The sequence below is a fragment of the Canis lupus genome, chromosome 31, assembly GCF_003254725.2.
Source record: "Canis lupus dingo isolate Sandy chromosome 31, ASM325472v2, whole genome shotgun sequence".
Lineage (NCBI taxonomy): Eukaryota > Metazoa > Chordata > Mammalia > Carnivora > Canidae > Canis > Canis lupus.
The window spans coordinates 516,163-532,835 of record NC_064273.1 but is presented as its reverse complement, the minus strand read 5'-3'; the positions used below and the strand labels follow the sequence as shown (position 1 = coordinate 532,835).

The following is a 16,673-nucleotide window of genomic DNA, read 5'->3' as shown; positions in this document are numbered from 1 at the left end:
CCCTCCCAACATGCGTGTGTGAGTGCTCTCTTGCTCTCTCAAGTAAATGAATACAATCTTTAAAAAAAGATTGTATGGAATATTAAGATTTAGAGGTGCTTACTCCATTTTCCATTTTGTAAATGGTTGAGTCTTACTACATTCGCAGAACCTATTAAAGACCTTAATGTTACAGAAATATCTGTTTAAGGAGTAGTGAGCTGAATAAACAATATGCTTAATTGAGTCTCCAAAATAACTGGATTTTAGGTTGTCTTTTACTGAAGATTATGTCCTTTGGAGATTTCAAGCAACTTTTAACTTATTAGGATGTATTTCTGAACCATTTTAGTGTTTTTTTTAAATATAACTTTAATTTTAGATTTTCTTTACATGATTATGCTGATAGAAAAATCAAATGATGGTAACTCTTGTTTTGAACAGAACTTTTCTTTACCTTTTTTATTCTCAATAGAAAACTTAAAAAAAAAAGAATCTTCAGGTATCCTCAGGCATGAGTATTGTATTGCTGTATCTAGGATACTCATCATTTGTCAATGAGTATTGGGCTAAATAGTTGAAAGTTAGCCAATAGCTTTTGAAATTGTTACTTATTTAATTTTTTTAAAATTTTTTAAAGATTTTATTTATTTATTTTTCAGGGAGAGAGAGAAAGAGAGAAGGGGGCCACAATTAGGAGGAGCTGTAGAGGGAGAGGGAGAACCAGGCTTCCCACCAAGCAGGGAGACCGATGTGGGTCTTGATCCTAGGACCCTGGGATCATGACCTGAGCCTAAGGCAGATACTTAACTGCCTGAGCCACCCAGGTGCTCCTTGGCAGTAAGTAGCTTTTGAATAGATTTTATTTGGGAGTGGCCTATCTGCTGGCTAAAAGTGTATAAAGTTTGTGTAATTTATCACACTTGGAAACCAACAATTAACCAGTTAACATTGATACAATGAAACAGTCAAAAAGTGAGTTTACCTTTGTCGTTTTCTTAGAGTATGCCAGGAATTATTCAGGCTTGTAATATATTCTCTTACTTCTCCAGGCACTCTGTGACTAAGGTGATACTAAATTCATTTTACAGGAAACTTAGACTGAGAAGTATAATTTTGCTAAGTTTGCTAAGCTAATAAATGACAAAGCCAGGTCTGATTCTGAAACCTGTACTCTTTCTGCATGCTGCCAATCTATCTGATGTATTTTTTTTCCATCTGACGCTAAAAAAAAAAAGATACCCATAGATAAGGGTAAATCTTGATGTGTAGTTAGGTAACAAAGTAGGGAAAGTACATGTAGAATTGTGCTCATGTTATAAAATATCGTCTAGAAAATAAAATAGAACATTGAGGGAAAAGGTGAGAACAAAAAAAAACTTTAAAGTTTTAACAATTGAACTAATTTTATGCTTATTGAAAGCATAGTACAATTATCAGGAATAGGAAAGCAACATTGGTGTGTAATAATCACTAAGTTATAGTTATTAGAAATTTCAGTTTTGGGGACACCTGGGTGGCTCAGTTGGTTAAGCATCTGCCTTTGGCTCAGGTCATGATCCCGGGGTCCCAGGAACAAGCCCCACATCAGGCTCCCAGCTTAGCTGGGAGTGTGCTTCTCCCTCTTCCTTTGCCTCCCCCCAGCTCCGGCTCTCTTGCTCTTTTGTGTTCTCTCTCTCAAATAAATAAACAAAATCTAAAAAAATGTATTAAAAAATTTAAGTTTTTCCACTAATGTTTTTTGTGTTCCAGGATGTTATTTCTAGATCTCATGCTGTATTTAGTTGTTATTTACCCTTAGTCTCTTCCAGTGTGTAACAGTATTTCAGTTTTTTCTCATCTTTCACAACCTTGACACTTTTGAAGAATATTGATTAATTTTTTTTGTAAAACAACCTTCAGTCTGATAATTTTTCATGATTGGAATGAGTTTAGGCATTTTTGGCAAAGTACCGCAAAAATGCTATTGTTTCTTGGTTTGCCATACCAAGAGATTTATGATAATGATACATTTTATTACGTACTGGTGATATTTACCTTGATGATTTGGTTAAGTTTGGGTCTGTATGGTTTCTATACACTTTCGTTACTATCTTTCTATTTTTAGTTGATGAATGTCTTGGGGGAGATAATTTGAGACTGCAAATCCTGCATTGCCTCAAACTTTTACCCATAAATACTAGTATTGATCCATGGATCTTGTCTGTAGCATTCATTACTATGTATTTGCCTAATGCTGATTCTCTCTCTCTTTGCTTCTGTATTTATTAATTGGGATTTTACTGTGAGGAAGAGCTGTCTCATCTCTAACATTTATTTATCTGATTATTTATATCACTGTGGACTCCTGGATATTTATCTTGTTCCATGGATTAAAAGTCTAATACTATCACTTATTTTGTTGCTTAAATTATTCTAGCTTTGGCAGGTAGGAGCTCCTTCAGGTTGGCTCCTGTGTTCTTATACCCCATCATTTATTCAGCATTTCATGACTTTCTGGCACCACAAAATGTTATTATATGTTTATAATAATATATGTTTATAATGTCCATTGTAATGTTTACTTTATATATTTAGAAAGTCAGCAAATTCATTCAGTGCATAGATTGCATGTGAATTTTAGGGAGACACATTTCAGTCCATAGAGATTTGGATGATGTAAATTAATGTTCTTAAATAATGAATATAATTTTTTTTAAAATTTTTATTTATTTATGATAGTCACAGAGAGAGAGAGAGAGAGGCAGAGACACAGGCAGAGGGAGAAGCAGGCTCCATGCACCGGGAGCCCGACATGGGATTCGATCCCGGGTCTCCAGGATCGCGCCCTGGGCCAAAGGCAGGCGCCAAACCGCTGCGCCACCCAGGGATCCCAATGAATATAATTTTAACTGAATGGGTTTATAGTAAGTCTGACTTTTGACAATTTTGCCAAAGAATGAATCTATGCTCATCCTCATAATAATTTACCTTGGTAAATTAAGATATGGCAGTATGTAGTATATACTATATCCCTTTTAGATTTGGGTATATGTTCCTGTAAATGAGAGAGCTGAGAAAGTGCTGTAGGATCATTGCAGGATTCTAGCATCTTTGGCAGTAGCTCTGCCCTTCTCTTCAACCTCCCTTATATCATGCCACGCTTTTGGCCTCAGCTGTAACTTCTTTTAGCGGTATTCATATAGTTCCTAAAAATTATAGTAAATTGCATTGCAGTATGTTTGTTATGCTCTTCAAAATGAAGGAAAAATAAAAGTTTTGGGACTCCTGGGTGGCTCAGCAGTTAAGCGTCTGCCTTCGGCTCAGGGCAGGATCCTGGAGTCCCGGGATTGGGTCCCTCATGGGGCTCCCTGCTTCTCCCTTTGCCTGTGTCCCTGCCCCTCCCTCCCCCATCTCTCATGAATATAAAATAAAATACTTTTTTAAAAAGGAAAAAAGCTATAAGAATAGAAGCTGAGAAAATAGAAAGGTTTTTTTTTTTTTACCAGTCTTTACTGGACAATTGATCTTTATCCCATTTCTTAGACTATTTTCTTGAAGAATTTAGAACTGTAGCAATAGTTGATTTTAAAGATCCAGGTAAATGCTTTTTCCTTTGTTTGCAGGAATTACAACATTATTCTGGCTACTATGTTAAGACTGTTCTTTGTTAGAGTCCAAAATAGAAAGAAAAATGTAAGATATGTTGCTTGCTATACTTTGGCCTGGTAGAGCATGTTCAAATTATGATGTCATGGTGTCTACTCTCATTAGCTGAGTGCTTATGATGGCACAGGAGAAAAATTTAAAATAAAAGGGCAACATAATGCATAGTTTCACATGTTTTAAGGAAAATATTTAAGAGAGAAATAGTGTTATAGTGAGTCTTTTTTGTTTGTTTCCATTGCATTTATTACTAATATAAAAAAATGTTAAAAAGAAAATAATTCATTCTCAGTTCTCCAACAGCTCTCATCCTTCCCTCTTGCCCACACAACTCCTGACCCATTTCCTCAGGGCCAGTGCAGAACCGAACCTGTTCACTGCCGTTTTCACAGAAAACAACAAGTGCCAGGGATGAAGGGAAGAAGGTTAGACGAGGGCGACAGTACCGTCAAGGTTCCTTCCACCCAAGGGTAGACCAGGTAGAGATTCACAGAATTCAGACGAAAGGGCTGGTGGCCTCACAATGACGTACTCTAACCAAAGTGGGCTGGAGAGGAGATAGGATAGCCCGTAAGAGGCTTTAGAGGACATCTCATGGGCTTGTGTCAAACCCCGAAAAACCAACACCAGGAGAATGGGGAGACCAGGGAGGCAGTCTTACGGAAAGTTTCACAATTCTCCCACGTTGGGAGGTGGAAAGTCTAGAGGGCATCAAGAGCCTCACTCATTTTGGCAGAAAAACTTACTCTAGTGTTGGGAAGTCACAATGATGCCGTGGACACTGAAAAAGGCTACGTACGAGGGGATGCACAGTTTTCACAAAGCACAGTGGTCACAGGCCAGAGCGGTGGGGATCATGCTACTGACGCAGGATCTACAAAATCCCAAAGCAGGGAGAATGGCCTTTCAGGAAGTAACTCTGCACCAGTCATCCATACTTGACCCCAGGTCAACCTGGTGAGTTTCACAGAGCAACTGGCAACTTTGGGGGTAGGGTTTGTCACATAAAAAGGACTTAAAAACAAGCAGCTAGAAGAAGGGAATGGTAGGAAACTGCTCCAGGGCTCTTAGGAATCGAGGGCAGTACTGAGGGCTGGGTGGACAGATGCACAAGAAACAGCACCAAAGAGGTTTCCTGTTCAGCAGTCAATCAGTGAAGGGGAAGAGGATCCAGGAGGCAGTTGAAGAGAGCAAAGGTAGGGTCCCGAAGGCAAGTCTGGAGGTTGGATCGGAAGAAAGCCCACACGCTGGGCACCAGTGATGAAACACAACTCTGGACCCCCAATGGGGGAGGTGGCCGATGGGGGTGGGTGTCACTGACTGAGGGTGGTGGATGGAACAGCCTCACAGTAGCCATCACAGGGCCACAGGGAAATATATGGTCGCTAGGTCAGAGGACTCCTTCCAGCACAGTCTCCTAGAGGAGGTCTATTGACGCCTGGGTGGTAGAAGGCACAGAGATCCTCATATCAACAGTGGCCCTTTTTGGCAAAGTGTCAGCAGACAGGGTGGTTGGATTTGTCTTCCATAACTTGGGGGCCATCCTTGGGCAGGCAGGTATTTTTAATAAGAGACCAACTTTTGAGCCTTCGGAGATTTCTCTGCTCTTTGTGAAAGCCTCCTTTGGGACTGGTCCAGGAAAAGGAGGTTCAGTATTGGCCCTCCACCAGCCATGACCATATGGGTTGCTCCCTGGATTGAGCCTCTGCCCCTGGGAGGAGGTGGGAGGCTCAGCAGTGGTAGAGTCATTGGTCCCCTTGATCCTGGAGGACCTCTGTGAAGAGCTGACTTGGGGTCATCAGGCTTTCCATTGGCCATGGGGGGAGGGCCCAGAAGGCTGGGTGGTCCGATGGGACTCCCATCCTCCTTGTCTCCAGTCTCCTCCCGCTCTGGCAGCAGGGGCTGTTGCAGTGGCGGCGGCTGCTGCTGATTCTGCTTCTTTCATTTGGGCATTGTGGTTGCATCAATGGCTCTGTTATAGTGAGTCTTAAAGTGTTATATTAATGTTTTTTTTTTAATTTTTATTTATTTATGATAGTCACAGAGAGAGAGAGAGAGAGAGGCAGAGACATAGGCAGAGGGAGAAGCAGGCTCCATGCACCGAGAGCCCGATGTGGGATTCGATCCCGGGTCTCCAGGATCGTGCCCTGGGCCAAAGGCAGGCGCTAAACCGCTGCGCCACCCAGGGATCCCTATATTAATGTTATAGTGTGTTAGTGTCTGGCATGATATTGAACAGTGTAAGAAGATATGTAAATTTCAATAATTCTGTTTATATCCCTTCAAAGGTATTCTGGCAAACTATTGGAGGTGTTGCCCACAGGGACATTTATTTTGTTAGGTTTGAGCTCAGCTAGATTAGGCAGTGTATTAGTAGCAGAATCTTGGTGAGTGAGGAAAGCTATAAGAATAGAAGCTGAGAAAATAGAAAGTTTCTCTTCTAAGGAGATAAACTCATCTCATAAATAGGAAGTGAATAAGGTTATAAGTAGATATGGATTAGGGCAAACTGTTGGAGATGGAAGATAGGAAAACATGAGACTGTCAGGTACCTATATTTTAGGTGGCATCAGAATGGTGTTATGGTGGCCAAAAAGAGCTTAATAAACTGGTCAAACACTTTAGTGAAGAGAAAATTTAGTCAGGAAACCACAGTTTATCCAACTCTTTTTTTTTTTTTTTTTTTTTGCCTTTGGTAGTTTAGAAGAGTGTCCTATTTGGGCTCATTATAGTTAGTAGTAATTTTTACTGTCCAGTTAGCTTTCTGGTATTGCAATTTGAAATTGTCAGAGAGCCATGAAGGGTCTAAGAGTCTATCTAAGTTAGCCTGCCAGAGTTTGATGAATGCTGGCAGAAAACATGAAACTCCTGGGTCAGAGATAATGGACTTTATTTCTCATGTACTGCAAGCAGCATGAGCTTCATGCTTATGATGGCCAGTGGTTTCCCTTGACCTTCAATTTTCATAAAAGTGATGTAAGTGGCATAGGTGGATTCTCTACTCACAGTGAGTTTTCAATGCCGTACTTTAAGGAACCCTAATCTTTTATAATGGTTTACAAGAGTGTCTGCCTAGCCTTTGCTCTAGAGGGAGATGACACTGGGATTGTGCTAAATAGTAAACAGGCTCACATCTGAGGAGGGAGACATCATCTGTATTTTTCAAGGCTATTGCCTATGATTATCTTTGAAAAGATGAAGGCAGTTGGGCCTTTTTTTGAAAAAACTAGAAATACAAGAGACCCAAGGAAAATTGTCTCCTAACAGAAAGTGATGAGAGTGAAAAGTCCTTGAGCTCTTGAATGTCTTGGCTTTTGTAATCTTCTATTTTTTTCAGCTTTTAAAAAAGAGTTGGCAAACTTTCTCTGTAGTGGGGCAGATATTAAATATTTTAGGCTTTGTGAGCCATATGATTTCTGTCATAACTATGTAACTGATTGTTATAGCAGGAAAACAGCCATAGATAGTATATAAATGGATGAATCTGGTTCTGTTCCAGTAAAGCTCTAGGGACATTGAAATTTAAATTTCATATGATAGTTAGACATCACAAAATATTTTTTTCAACGATTTAAAGATGTAGCATCCATTCTTAGCTTGTGGGCCATACAAATACAGCTGGCAGGCCAGATTTGGCCTGCAGGCCATAGTTTGCCAACCAGTTTTACATGATGAATTTTAAAAATATAATACATTGTTTTAATATAATAGTTTTGCATATAAGAAATCATAATTAACAATTTATAGCCATTGATAGTTCTAATATGCTCTCTCATAAATTATCCTAATTTAGCTTCACAGTAAACCTGCAAGATAAGCATTATTATCTCTATTCTATTTTTTTAAATTTATTTTAAAGATTTTATTTATTTGTTCATGAGAGACACAGAAAGAAAGAGAGGCAGAGACACAGGCAGAGGGAGAAGCAAGCTTCCATGTAGGGAGCCTGACGTGGGACTCGATCCCGGCTCTCCAGGATCACGCCCTGGGCCAGGTGGCACTAAACCATTGAGCCAAACGGGCAGCCCTATTATCTCTATTTTATACTGAGGAAACTAATGCATAGAGAAGGAAGATGACCTATCCAAATTAATAAAGCTAGTAAAGTTACAGAGCCAAGACTAATTATATTCTGGACCCTTTCCTCCATCATGTTGTACAACTTCAACTTTAATAATTGGAGCATCCATCATACTACTATATCTTTAATACCTATTGGTGCCAAAATGCTTAGAGTTTAATCTTTAATAAGTAGTAATGATAATTATGTTTATTTCTAATTTTGTTATTATATTCTACTCTAGCTATTTTAATATTTTATAATTAATGTTTTAACAAAGGTTGGAAATGGGAGATGAAGGATATGTGGTACAGTTAATTAAAGATTCGGCATTTCAACAGTAAAATTATTCATACGCTATTTTTCCCACATTTTCAAAGATAATAGTTAAATTTTATTTTCAATTGTATACGATTAAAATAAACAATAATGTTTTTCCCCATTTGTATTCATGCTGAATTAATGTTTTAATTTAACTAGTTGTTTCATCAAATTTTTAAACTCAAGATGTTGAGAACATTTTCTATAATAACGTACTTTTTTGGATTATTTCCCCATCAGGTGGTTGAAGATTATGCTGGAAGATGGCAGGTCCCTTTGCCACAGCTTCAGGTTCTTCAGACTGCACTTTGCTGTTTTACATCAGCCAGTGCATCATTCCCAGATGAATGTGAGCACGTACAGTATGTTTTGAGTAGCCTTGCTTTGTAAGTACTTTTTACTTCCTATAAAAGAATTATTTTTCTTGACATATTTGAGAATTGGGTTTTGATTATTTTCTCTGTGGAAGGAGCCTTTCTTAATGTCTTCACTCGAAAAGAATTTCCCAAACCCTGGATTATGGGGGAAAAAAAAAAAAAAAAAGGAAAGAAAAGAAAAAATTTTCTATTTTCATTTAAGGTTTTAGGTTTAACTTTGAACATAAAACCATAAATTTACATTTAGTTTTAGAGTTAATTGGAACTATATCATACTTAAAGGATCTATCCAACAAGAGGACCTAACAATCATGGATATTTATGCCCCTAGTGTGGGAGCTGCCAAGTTTATCAATCAATTAATAACCAAAGTTAAGACATACTTAGATAAGAATTTTTGCATAGATTCTTATGGTCACTACCATCACTTTCCTTTTTTAATTCCTTAGCTTTAATGGTAAGTCCCAAAATACAGCAATTGAGGCCATCATAGTTAGCAGAGGGACCTCAAATCAGGCCAGAAAGAACTTGGGGAAACTCCTGGTTTTTAAAAATACTTGTAGAGGAATTCAAGTTAAAGATCACATTGAGCACTTGTGTTTATTGTTTTTGCTCTCATAGATCTGTTATAGTTATAGTAAAGATGTAAAAGACAGAAATACAGTGAAAAGAAAGTAGAGAAGAGCCATCAGTGAAGGAAAGATTTAAAAAATTTTCTAGGGGAGAGAACATAGAATAGTGGTTACTGAAACATGACAGAGCAGTCCACAATTTCACTTGCTTTTTGTAGTGTGTGTGTATGTGTGTGCGTATGCGTGTGTGCGCCTCAAATCACAAGTCACAATAACATGTAGTGACATCATTTATCAACATTAGAAAATACAATTAGAAAATATATCAGAGAATGTCTTGTAGGATCAGTATTATTTAGTGAAATTGTTGTTTTATATATTTATTTTTATGTATGTATATACTTGATTATTTGTAAAATATTTTACAAAACTGTAGCAGTTAAAACAGAATCATCCCCTTCCTTATAATATAGAAGGTCTAAACAGTTTGTCCTGCTCCCCTTCCCCCAGAATCGTAGAAAGGTGTAGAGTTTGAATATACACAGCGTGAAATAGAGAGTAGGGTATGAGATACTTTGGGAAAATGCAGATAAAGGAGTTAATTGCAGTTTTTCCATTCAGGCCACTCACCAGACTTTAGGACCAAGTTGGGGTAGGGAAACAGAGTTGCTGCCCCCCCCCCCCCCCCCCCCCCCCCCCCCCCCCCCCCCGCCCCGCGCGCCTCTTAAAGAATTAAAATGACTTTGGAGCAATGACCTTTGCATTCTGGTAGTTAAAGTTTCCTCTTTGAGACAGCTCACTAATCACTTAATTACCCTGAAGAAAAACTTCTCAGTCATCAAGGTCTAGACATGCTTATAGAGCTCCCAATTAGTCTGCTTATGGACTTATTCTTAAATATTAATGGGGATTCTGGAATCCTCAAACAGTGAGGAATACCTTCAACATGCAAAAAATACAGTAAAAACAAAAAAAATTTGGAAGAAAATTAAAAAATTAAGAGAAATATAAATTCTATAGTATACATTTTCAGAGAGAGTTGAGATATGTGTAGCATTAAAACATCAACATATCATGCTGTGTGAATGGAATAATGACATACTAAAAATAAATTTGTGGAAATTAAGAAAATCTAATGATGGTTAAAATTTAAAGTTCTGTAAGAAATTTGGAAAGTCAAGTTGGAGAAATAATCCAGGATGTCAAAGAGAACCAAAGAGAAGGAATGTGTCAGAGAAAAAAAAAAATGATATGGTGCCTTTATATAGGAGGTTCATTATCTGACTAGTTGGAGTTCTAGAAAAGAACTTCTAGAAAATATATTGGAGGAGAATTTCATTCTTTATTTTTATTTTTTATATTTTTTTAAAGATTTCATTTATTCATGAGAGACACAGGCAGAGGGAGAAGCATGCTCCATGCAGGGAGCCTGATGTGGGACTCAGTCCCGGGACTCCAAGATCACGCCCTGACCCAAAGGCAGATGCTCAACCACTGAGCCACCCAGGCATCCCTGGAGGAAAATTTTAAAGAAAAAATAATTTTCCAGAACTGAAAGTCATTAACTTCCAGACTCAACTCAAGAAATGCTTAGCACAGTAAATATAAAAGATATACAGTGAGCAGCTTGGGTGGCTCAGAGGTTTAGTGCTGCCAGGGTGTGATCCTGGAGTCCCAGGATCAAGTTCCGCATCCAGCTCCCTGTATGGAGCCTGCTTCTCCCTCTGCCTGTGTCTCTGTCTCTCTCTCTCTTTCTGTGTCTCTTTGTGTGAGGTGATGGATATATTAACCAGCTCGATTTAGGTGATAATTTCACTGTATCTGCATATTAAAAGATCAAGTTATATACCTTAAATATATACAATTTCTGTTTGTCAATTATACCCTAATGAAGCTGAAAAATAAAATGTAGGAGGAAAGAGAATTTAAAATATAACCTTATAGAAGAAGTTTGTAAGAGCAATGCAATGTAAAGAAAACTATTATTTAAAAATATTTTATTTTATTTTATTTTTTTATGATGCCCAAATGAACTTGGGAGATAAAATTGGACTTTTTGATTATAATTGACAAACTTAAGCTACTTGAAGCAAAAGAGGAGGAAGTGTGGGGGGCATTTATTAGATGACTAAACCATGGAAAAGCAAGGACTAGAACTAGTTTCAGGATTTTCTGAATCCAGACAATAAAATATATTCTAGAACTGTTCTCCCCCTTTGTGTCTTCCTTTTTTTTTTTTTTTTTTTGTCTTCATTCACTCATGGCTGCTAACTGTTCTGGGATTAAGCTTAGTTTTTTAACCAAGAGAGAAGGAAATCCCTTCTCCCATTTGTAATCCTCAAAATATTTTTGGGAACTTGAGTCCTGCCAACTTATGTGCCTACTGCTTTGACTAAAAGCCGTGTTTAGGAGAGTCTGTTGATGATCAACTCACCCCATGGCTGGAAGAATGAGGATACTACATTGACAGCCCAATCAGAACCATAGAGATGTTGGAAGGGTAAGCAGTTCCCTCAAGAAGTAAATGAGGTAGTATGAAAGAGAGCTAGCTGGCTAGGTAAACAAACATAACAGATGTTGGCTACAAAGAATAATTTTATGTGTCGTTTTGAAAACTACTAAAACCATTTTAGTTATTCTTGATTTCTGAGGAAAAGTACTAAAAGAAATACATTAGGGATCTCTGGGTGGCGCAGCGGTTTAGCGCCTGTCTTTGGCCCAGGGCGCGATCCTGGAGACCCGGATCGAGTCCCACATCGGGCTCCTGGTGCATGGAGCCTGCTTCTCCCTCCTCCCTCTGCCTATGTCTCTGCCTCTCTCTCTCTCTCTCTCTCTCTCTGTGTGATTATCATAAATAAAAAAAAAAAAAAGAAAGAAATACATTATTTGTAAGCAAGAAGTATTAATTTTGTTTCAGTGCCTGTTTGGATTTCCACCTCCCCCTTTCATCTATATAATCTTTTTAACATTAGTGTTACAATGAGAAATGCTTTTAAGGTTTTCAGAAGTACTTTATTATTTTTTTTTTACATTTAACTCATTTATTAATTTCTATTTCATTGTTTGCTATCTTTTTTTTACTACTGCTAATAAAAAAATAATGTATTAAGCAGAAGCAAATCTTATCTGAGATGTACAGTGCTAGAAAAGAAAGTAAACCATCTTAGTGGTTTGTCAAAGAGTAATGTTTCTTACAAGGAAAACTTTCTGCATTATTTGAATTTGCTTTAACAGAAAAGTTAATTGTAGTTTTAGTACCAGAAGAAAAAGGAAGAAAATAGCAACATGGTGATACTATTAAAAGAATGAGTCTGTTACAGTGTTTGATTTATTTAAATAAATATATAAACCAGAAAATTCTTGTAACAATTCCATAATTATTCATTCATTCATTCTGTAAATCTCTTGAGCTTAGTTCTAGGCTAAAATAGAAAATAAGATAAGTCCTTGTTCTCAAAGACCTTATAAAGCTAAAATATATTAAATAAGCAATCACATTATGTAATTATAATTATGAAAGAATTACAGGGTACAAAGAGTACAACAGGGGACTTGACTTGGTCTGGGTGGTCAGGGAAAATTTGCTGGGTAAGCTAACATTTGAGCTGAGCTCTGAATGAATGATAGCAATAAATTAGATGAAGGAGCAGAAGAGCCTCCCAGAGATGGCAAATAAGATGTTCAAGGTGACTGAAGAGGATGTCAAGATATTAATGGATTTCATTGTAATTCATATCTGTTTGTTGAATTCTTATATATGATCTATATCATGTACTTAACACTTTTTAATTCAGTTAATATACTAAAAAAATACAGGTGAGCTAAAGAGTTAAGTAATTATCTACTAGATTTTGTTTTATAGTGTATATATATACATATATATACATATATATACACACACATACGTATAATATATGTTAAGCATATACGTTACTATACTCTGTGGCAATATTGTCTGGTCCATGTGTCCATCTTCATAAAAGCCTGTTCCACTTTGTAAATTATACATATGTGAAGATGTGCCTTCTTTAGACTGGGAAAAACTAGTTTGTGAAGGTCTTTATAGGGAAGGAAGATGGATTCTCTTTTTATTCATCCTTGATTTTTTTAAAATTTTGTGGAAATGAATATAGTCATGTAGAGAGTTGTTTTAAATTGACTAATTACGATTTTACCTAGGTTGACTCTTTTTGAAAGCTGTATTTTTTTTTTTTTTGTATTTTTAAAGAAATGAAGATTTTGTTGTGTGTGTATATCTGTATTTGCACTAAAAAGGACCTCAGGTTAAATCTCTTTTTAGATAAGAAAATTTAGGCTTGAGAAGTTTAGGGAACTTTTGCAAATCTGAGTTGTTGTTGTTTTTTTTTTCTCCTATTGTTATCTTAGTTTCGTTAAACACTGAATTCTGTTGTATTGGTAGAACAGAGCCAGACACCCTGAAAGTAGTACTGGATCTTCAGGCAGAGAACTTAGACTTTACCAGTTTTATATAAAATAAAAGCAAACTTTAATGCTGCCTTCCCCACCACTTTTAGCCCAACAGAAAGTAAATGTTCATAGATTTTAGCATTCCATGCAGGCTTCAGTGATGAATAGTCTATTTGCCTGGCAGCCATTAGGTCCAAAAAGAACTGTATGGTTCTCTGGAGAGGGAACTAAGTTCAGCTAGTAGTGTTTATTTTGTGTAGTAGCAAATACTAAAAACGTATACCCTAATATGTCAAACTGCCTAGAATAGAAGACCAAAAACCTTCTCTTTCATGGAATTAAGTGAGTATAATCAGCGTCTTACTTAGAGTGGCTAGACATTCATGTTTTAGGCCATACATATAATGATAGATCAGTAACCTTTTCTGACTATGTTGCTAAATTGAATTACATTACAAACATAGAATTTGTGTCTAACTTCGATTTAAGTTATTTGGTTGTATTTATAACTTAGGTCTAGGCTTCAACTAAATTAGGAGATAGCCTAGAAATTAAAGGAAGAAAGGATATTTATAAAAGGCTGTTTTTTGGATTGTGGCCAGGCTCTACAAAAGGTGTTTGTCTGTCTTATGGCCCCAATCCGTATATCCTTTCTCTGCAACATATATCACTCTTACTGCTTCTTTACTTTTTAATTATTTTGACCAACACTTATTCAAAACCTTCTCTAATGTTATATCTATTATCTTTATTAATCATTTGTGGCAGGTGATCTCATTTATTTTATAGAGAAATCTAGGCTATCTGCCTGCTGTTTTCTCTCTCTAAAAAAGTGATTACTGAAGCACCTGTCTGGCTAAGTTAGTAGAAGAGCATGTGACTCAGTCTCAGGGTCATGAGTTCAAGCCCCACATTGAGCATGGAGCCTACTTAAAGATTAATTAATTAATTAAAAGAAATTATTTCCTTTTTGAGGCAACTGGTGGTCTTTTTTTTTTTTTTTTTTTTAAAGATTTTATTCATTTATTCATGAGAGACACAGAGAGAGAGAGGCAGAGACACAGGCAGAGGGAGAAGCCAGGCTCCAAGCAGGGAGCCCGATGTGGGACTGGATCCCAGGACTCCAGGATCACACCCTGGGCTGAAGGCAGGCACCAAACCTCTGAGCCACCCAGGGATCCCCGCAACTGGTGGTCTTAATTTAATTCCTGTATTAAATCCCCTTAGGATTGCTTTGTTTTTTGTTTTGGTTTGCTTTTTTTTGTTGTTTTGTTTTTTTACTATTACATTATAATATTTTGTTTCCAGGATTTGTTGTAGCTAAAGTCAACATTAGAGACACCTGTGTGCATTTGTTTATATTGACCATGTTTAGAAACTCGGCATTTCATTTGGTGCTACTAGTAGCCTAGAATCTTTTTTCCTTATAATTTTGGTCTTTATTCTGCATTTGTTAATTTTGGGGTGAAGCAATTCAGACTTCATTTTACTGGCATTTAATAGTCATTTTATTGGCAAAGAGAGAGGGATTATTAAATGCTATATTTGTATTGACAGAGATGAGAAGTGATGATGACATACCCTGTTCCCATCCATGTTGGCATTTGTTAGAACCTAGAGGTATATACATGTATAGTTTATAAAATGGTATTTACTGCTTTTCTAATATAATCGAAGGAAGGCTTGATAATTCTTTTGGTCAGTGGAGATACACAAAAACTAGAGAGAAAAAGCAGTAGACTAAAAGCTCTTACTATTTCCACTGCGATTAGGAAGATTAATTATTCTTTAGAATAAAATGTATATAGTCATTATGAATGGTGTAAATACATATTAGAATTTTTCTGAATTTGAATCTATTTATTTTGGGCTAAGCCAGATTCCTGAAAAACTACAGATCTGAACTATTTTAAACTCTTTTTCTCTTCCTCCTAATAGCTTTGGTTCATAGAACTGGACCACATCATACTGTCAGCTTTCACTATGGAATAAAACAAGAAAAAGAAAAAAAAATGAAATGCTTCTGAAGTTATTGAAAAGATGACAAAGTTTTGCCCATTGCACCTTATATAGTAAGGACTTATGCTTTTAAGTCTGTGTGACTTAAAAGCATTCCCTTAGATGCACCAAAATTACATGGAAGCAAATATTAGGAGACCTAAAGGGAAAAATAGATAGCAATATAATAGTAGTAGGGAGCCTTAATATCCGTCTTTAATCATTGGTTAGATTATGCAGACAAAAAAATAAGGAAACATTGGCCTTAAACAACATATTAGACCTGATGGACCAAAAAGACAAATACAGAATATCCTATCCAAAAGAAATAGAATACACATTCTTCTCACATGCACAGGATAGATCATTTGTTAGGCCACAAAATGGTCTTAATACATCTTAGAGGATTGAAATCATATTAAGCATCTTTTTCTGACCATAGAGGTATGAAAAAAGAAATCAATTACAAGAAAAAACTGGAAAAACTATCAATATGTGAAGATTAAACAGCATTCTATTGAGCAAATAGGTTAAAAAAGAAGTCAAAGAAAAACCAGGAATACCTTGAGACAAATTGAAATGGATATATCTGTACAGTATACCAAAGCTTGCAGGATGCAGCAAATGCAGTGTTAAAAGGAAAGTTCATAAAGATAAGTACTTACTTCAAGAAGCAAGAAAGATGGGATCCCTGGGTGGGGCAGCGGTTTAGCGCCTGCCTTTGGCCCAGGGCGCGATCCTGGAGACCCGGGATCGAATCCCATGTCAGGCTCCCGGTGCATGGAGCCTGCTTCTCCCTCTGCCTGTGTCTCTGCCTCTCTCTCTCTCTCTCTCTGTGTGTGACTATCATAAATAAATAAAAATTTAAAAAAAAATTTAAGAAAAAGAAGCAAGAAAGAGCTCAAATAAATAACCTTACATCTTAACTAGGAAAAAAGGAACAAATGAAGGCCAGAGTTAATAGAAGGAAATAAATAACAAAGATCAGAATGGAAATGAAAGAGAGACTAACCTGAAGAAAAGATTGATGAAACTAAGAGCTAATTCTTTGCAAAGAGAAGCAAAATTGAGAAACCTGTATCTAGATTCATCAACAAAAAAGGAAGACTCAAAATCAGAAATGAAAGAGAAGATAGTATAACTGATACCACAGAAATACAAAGGATAAGAGACCACCATGAACAGTTATACACCAAAAAATTTGATAACCTAGAAGAAATGAATTCCTAGAATCACATAATCTACCAAGACTGCATCATTAAGAAATAGAAATCTGAACAGACTAATTACTAG

At 36.7% G+C, this 16,673-nt stretch overlaps 1 protein-coding gene, 1 long non-coding RNA gene and 1 pseudogene across 5 annotated transcripts in view; 1 reads left to right on the top strand and 2 right to left on the bottom strand.

Annotated features, from left to right (window-relative positions):
• The window catches only part of ZNF654 (zinc finger protein 654), a 92,965-nt gene that overhangs the window by 19,253 nt on the left and 57,039 nt on the right, over positions 1 to 16,673 (top strand). For 2 of the 3 annotated variants that reach the window (XM_025449991.3, XM_035709307.2), the window contains exon 2: positions 8,246 to 8,391. In XM_025449991.3, coding sequence (XP_025305776.1) covers positions 8,246 to 8,391 — 146 coding nt within the window. Of the gene's footprint in view, positions 1 to 8,245; positions 8,392 to 16,673 lie in introns of those variants that run through there. The other variant, XM_049104743.1, reaches the window with a different exon arrangement.
• Positions 1 to 16,673, bottom strand: part of LOC112661895 (uncharacterized) — a 40,792-nt gene that overhangs the window by 3,365 nt on the left and 20,754 nt on the right. Inside the window, exon 3 of one of the 2 annotated variants that reach the window (XR_003138075.3) lies at positions 8,222 to 8,517. This is a non-coding gene — a long non-coding RNA (uncharacterized LOC112661895). Of the gene's footprint in view, positions 1 to 8,055; positions 8,518 to 16,673 lie in introns of those variants that run through there. The other variant, XR_003138074.2, reaches the window with a different exon arrangement.
• LOC112661894 (proline-rich protein 3-like) lies at positions 4,655 to 5,586 on the bottom strand (annotated as a pseudogene).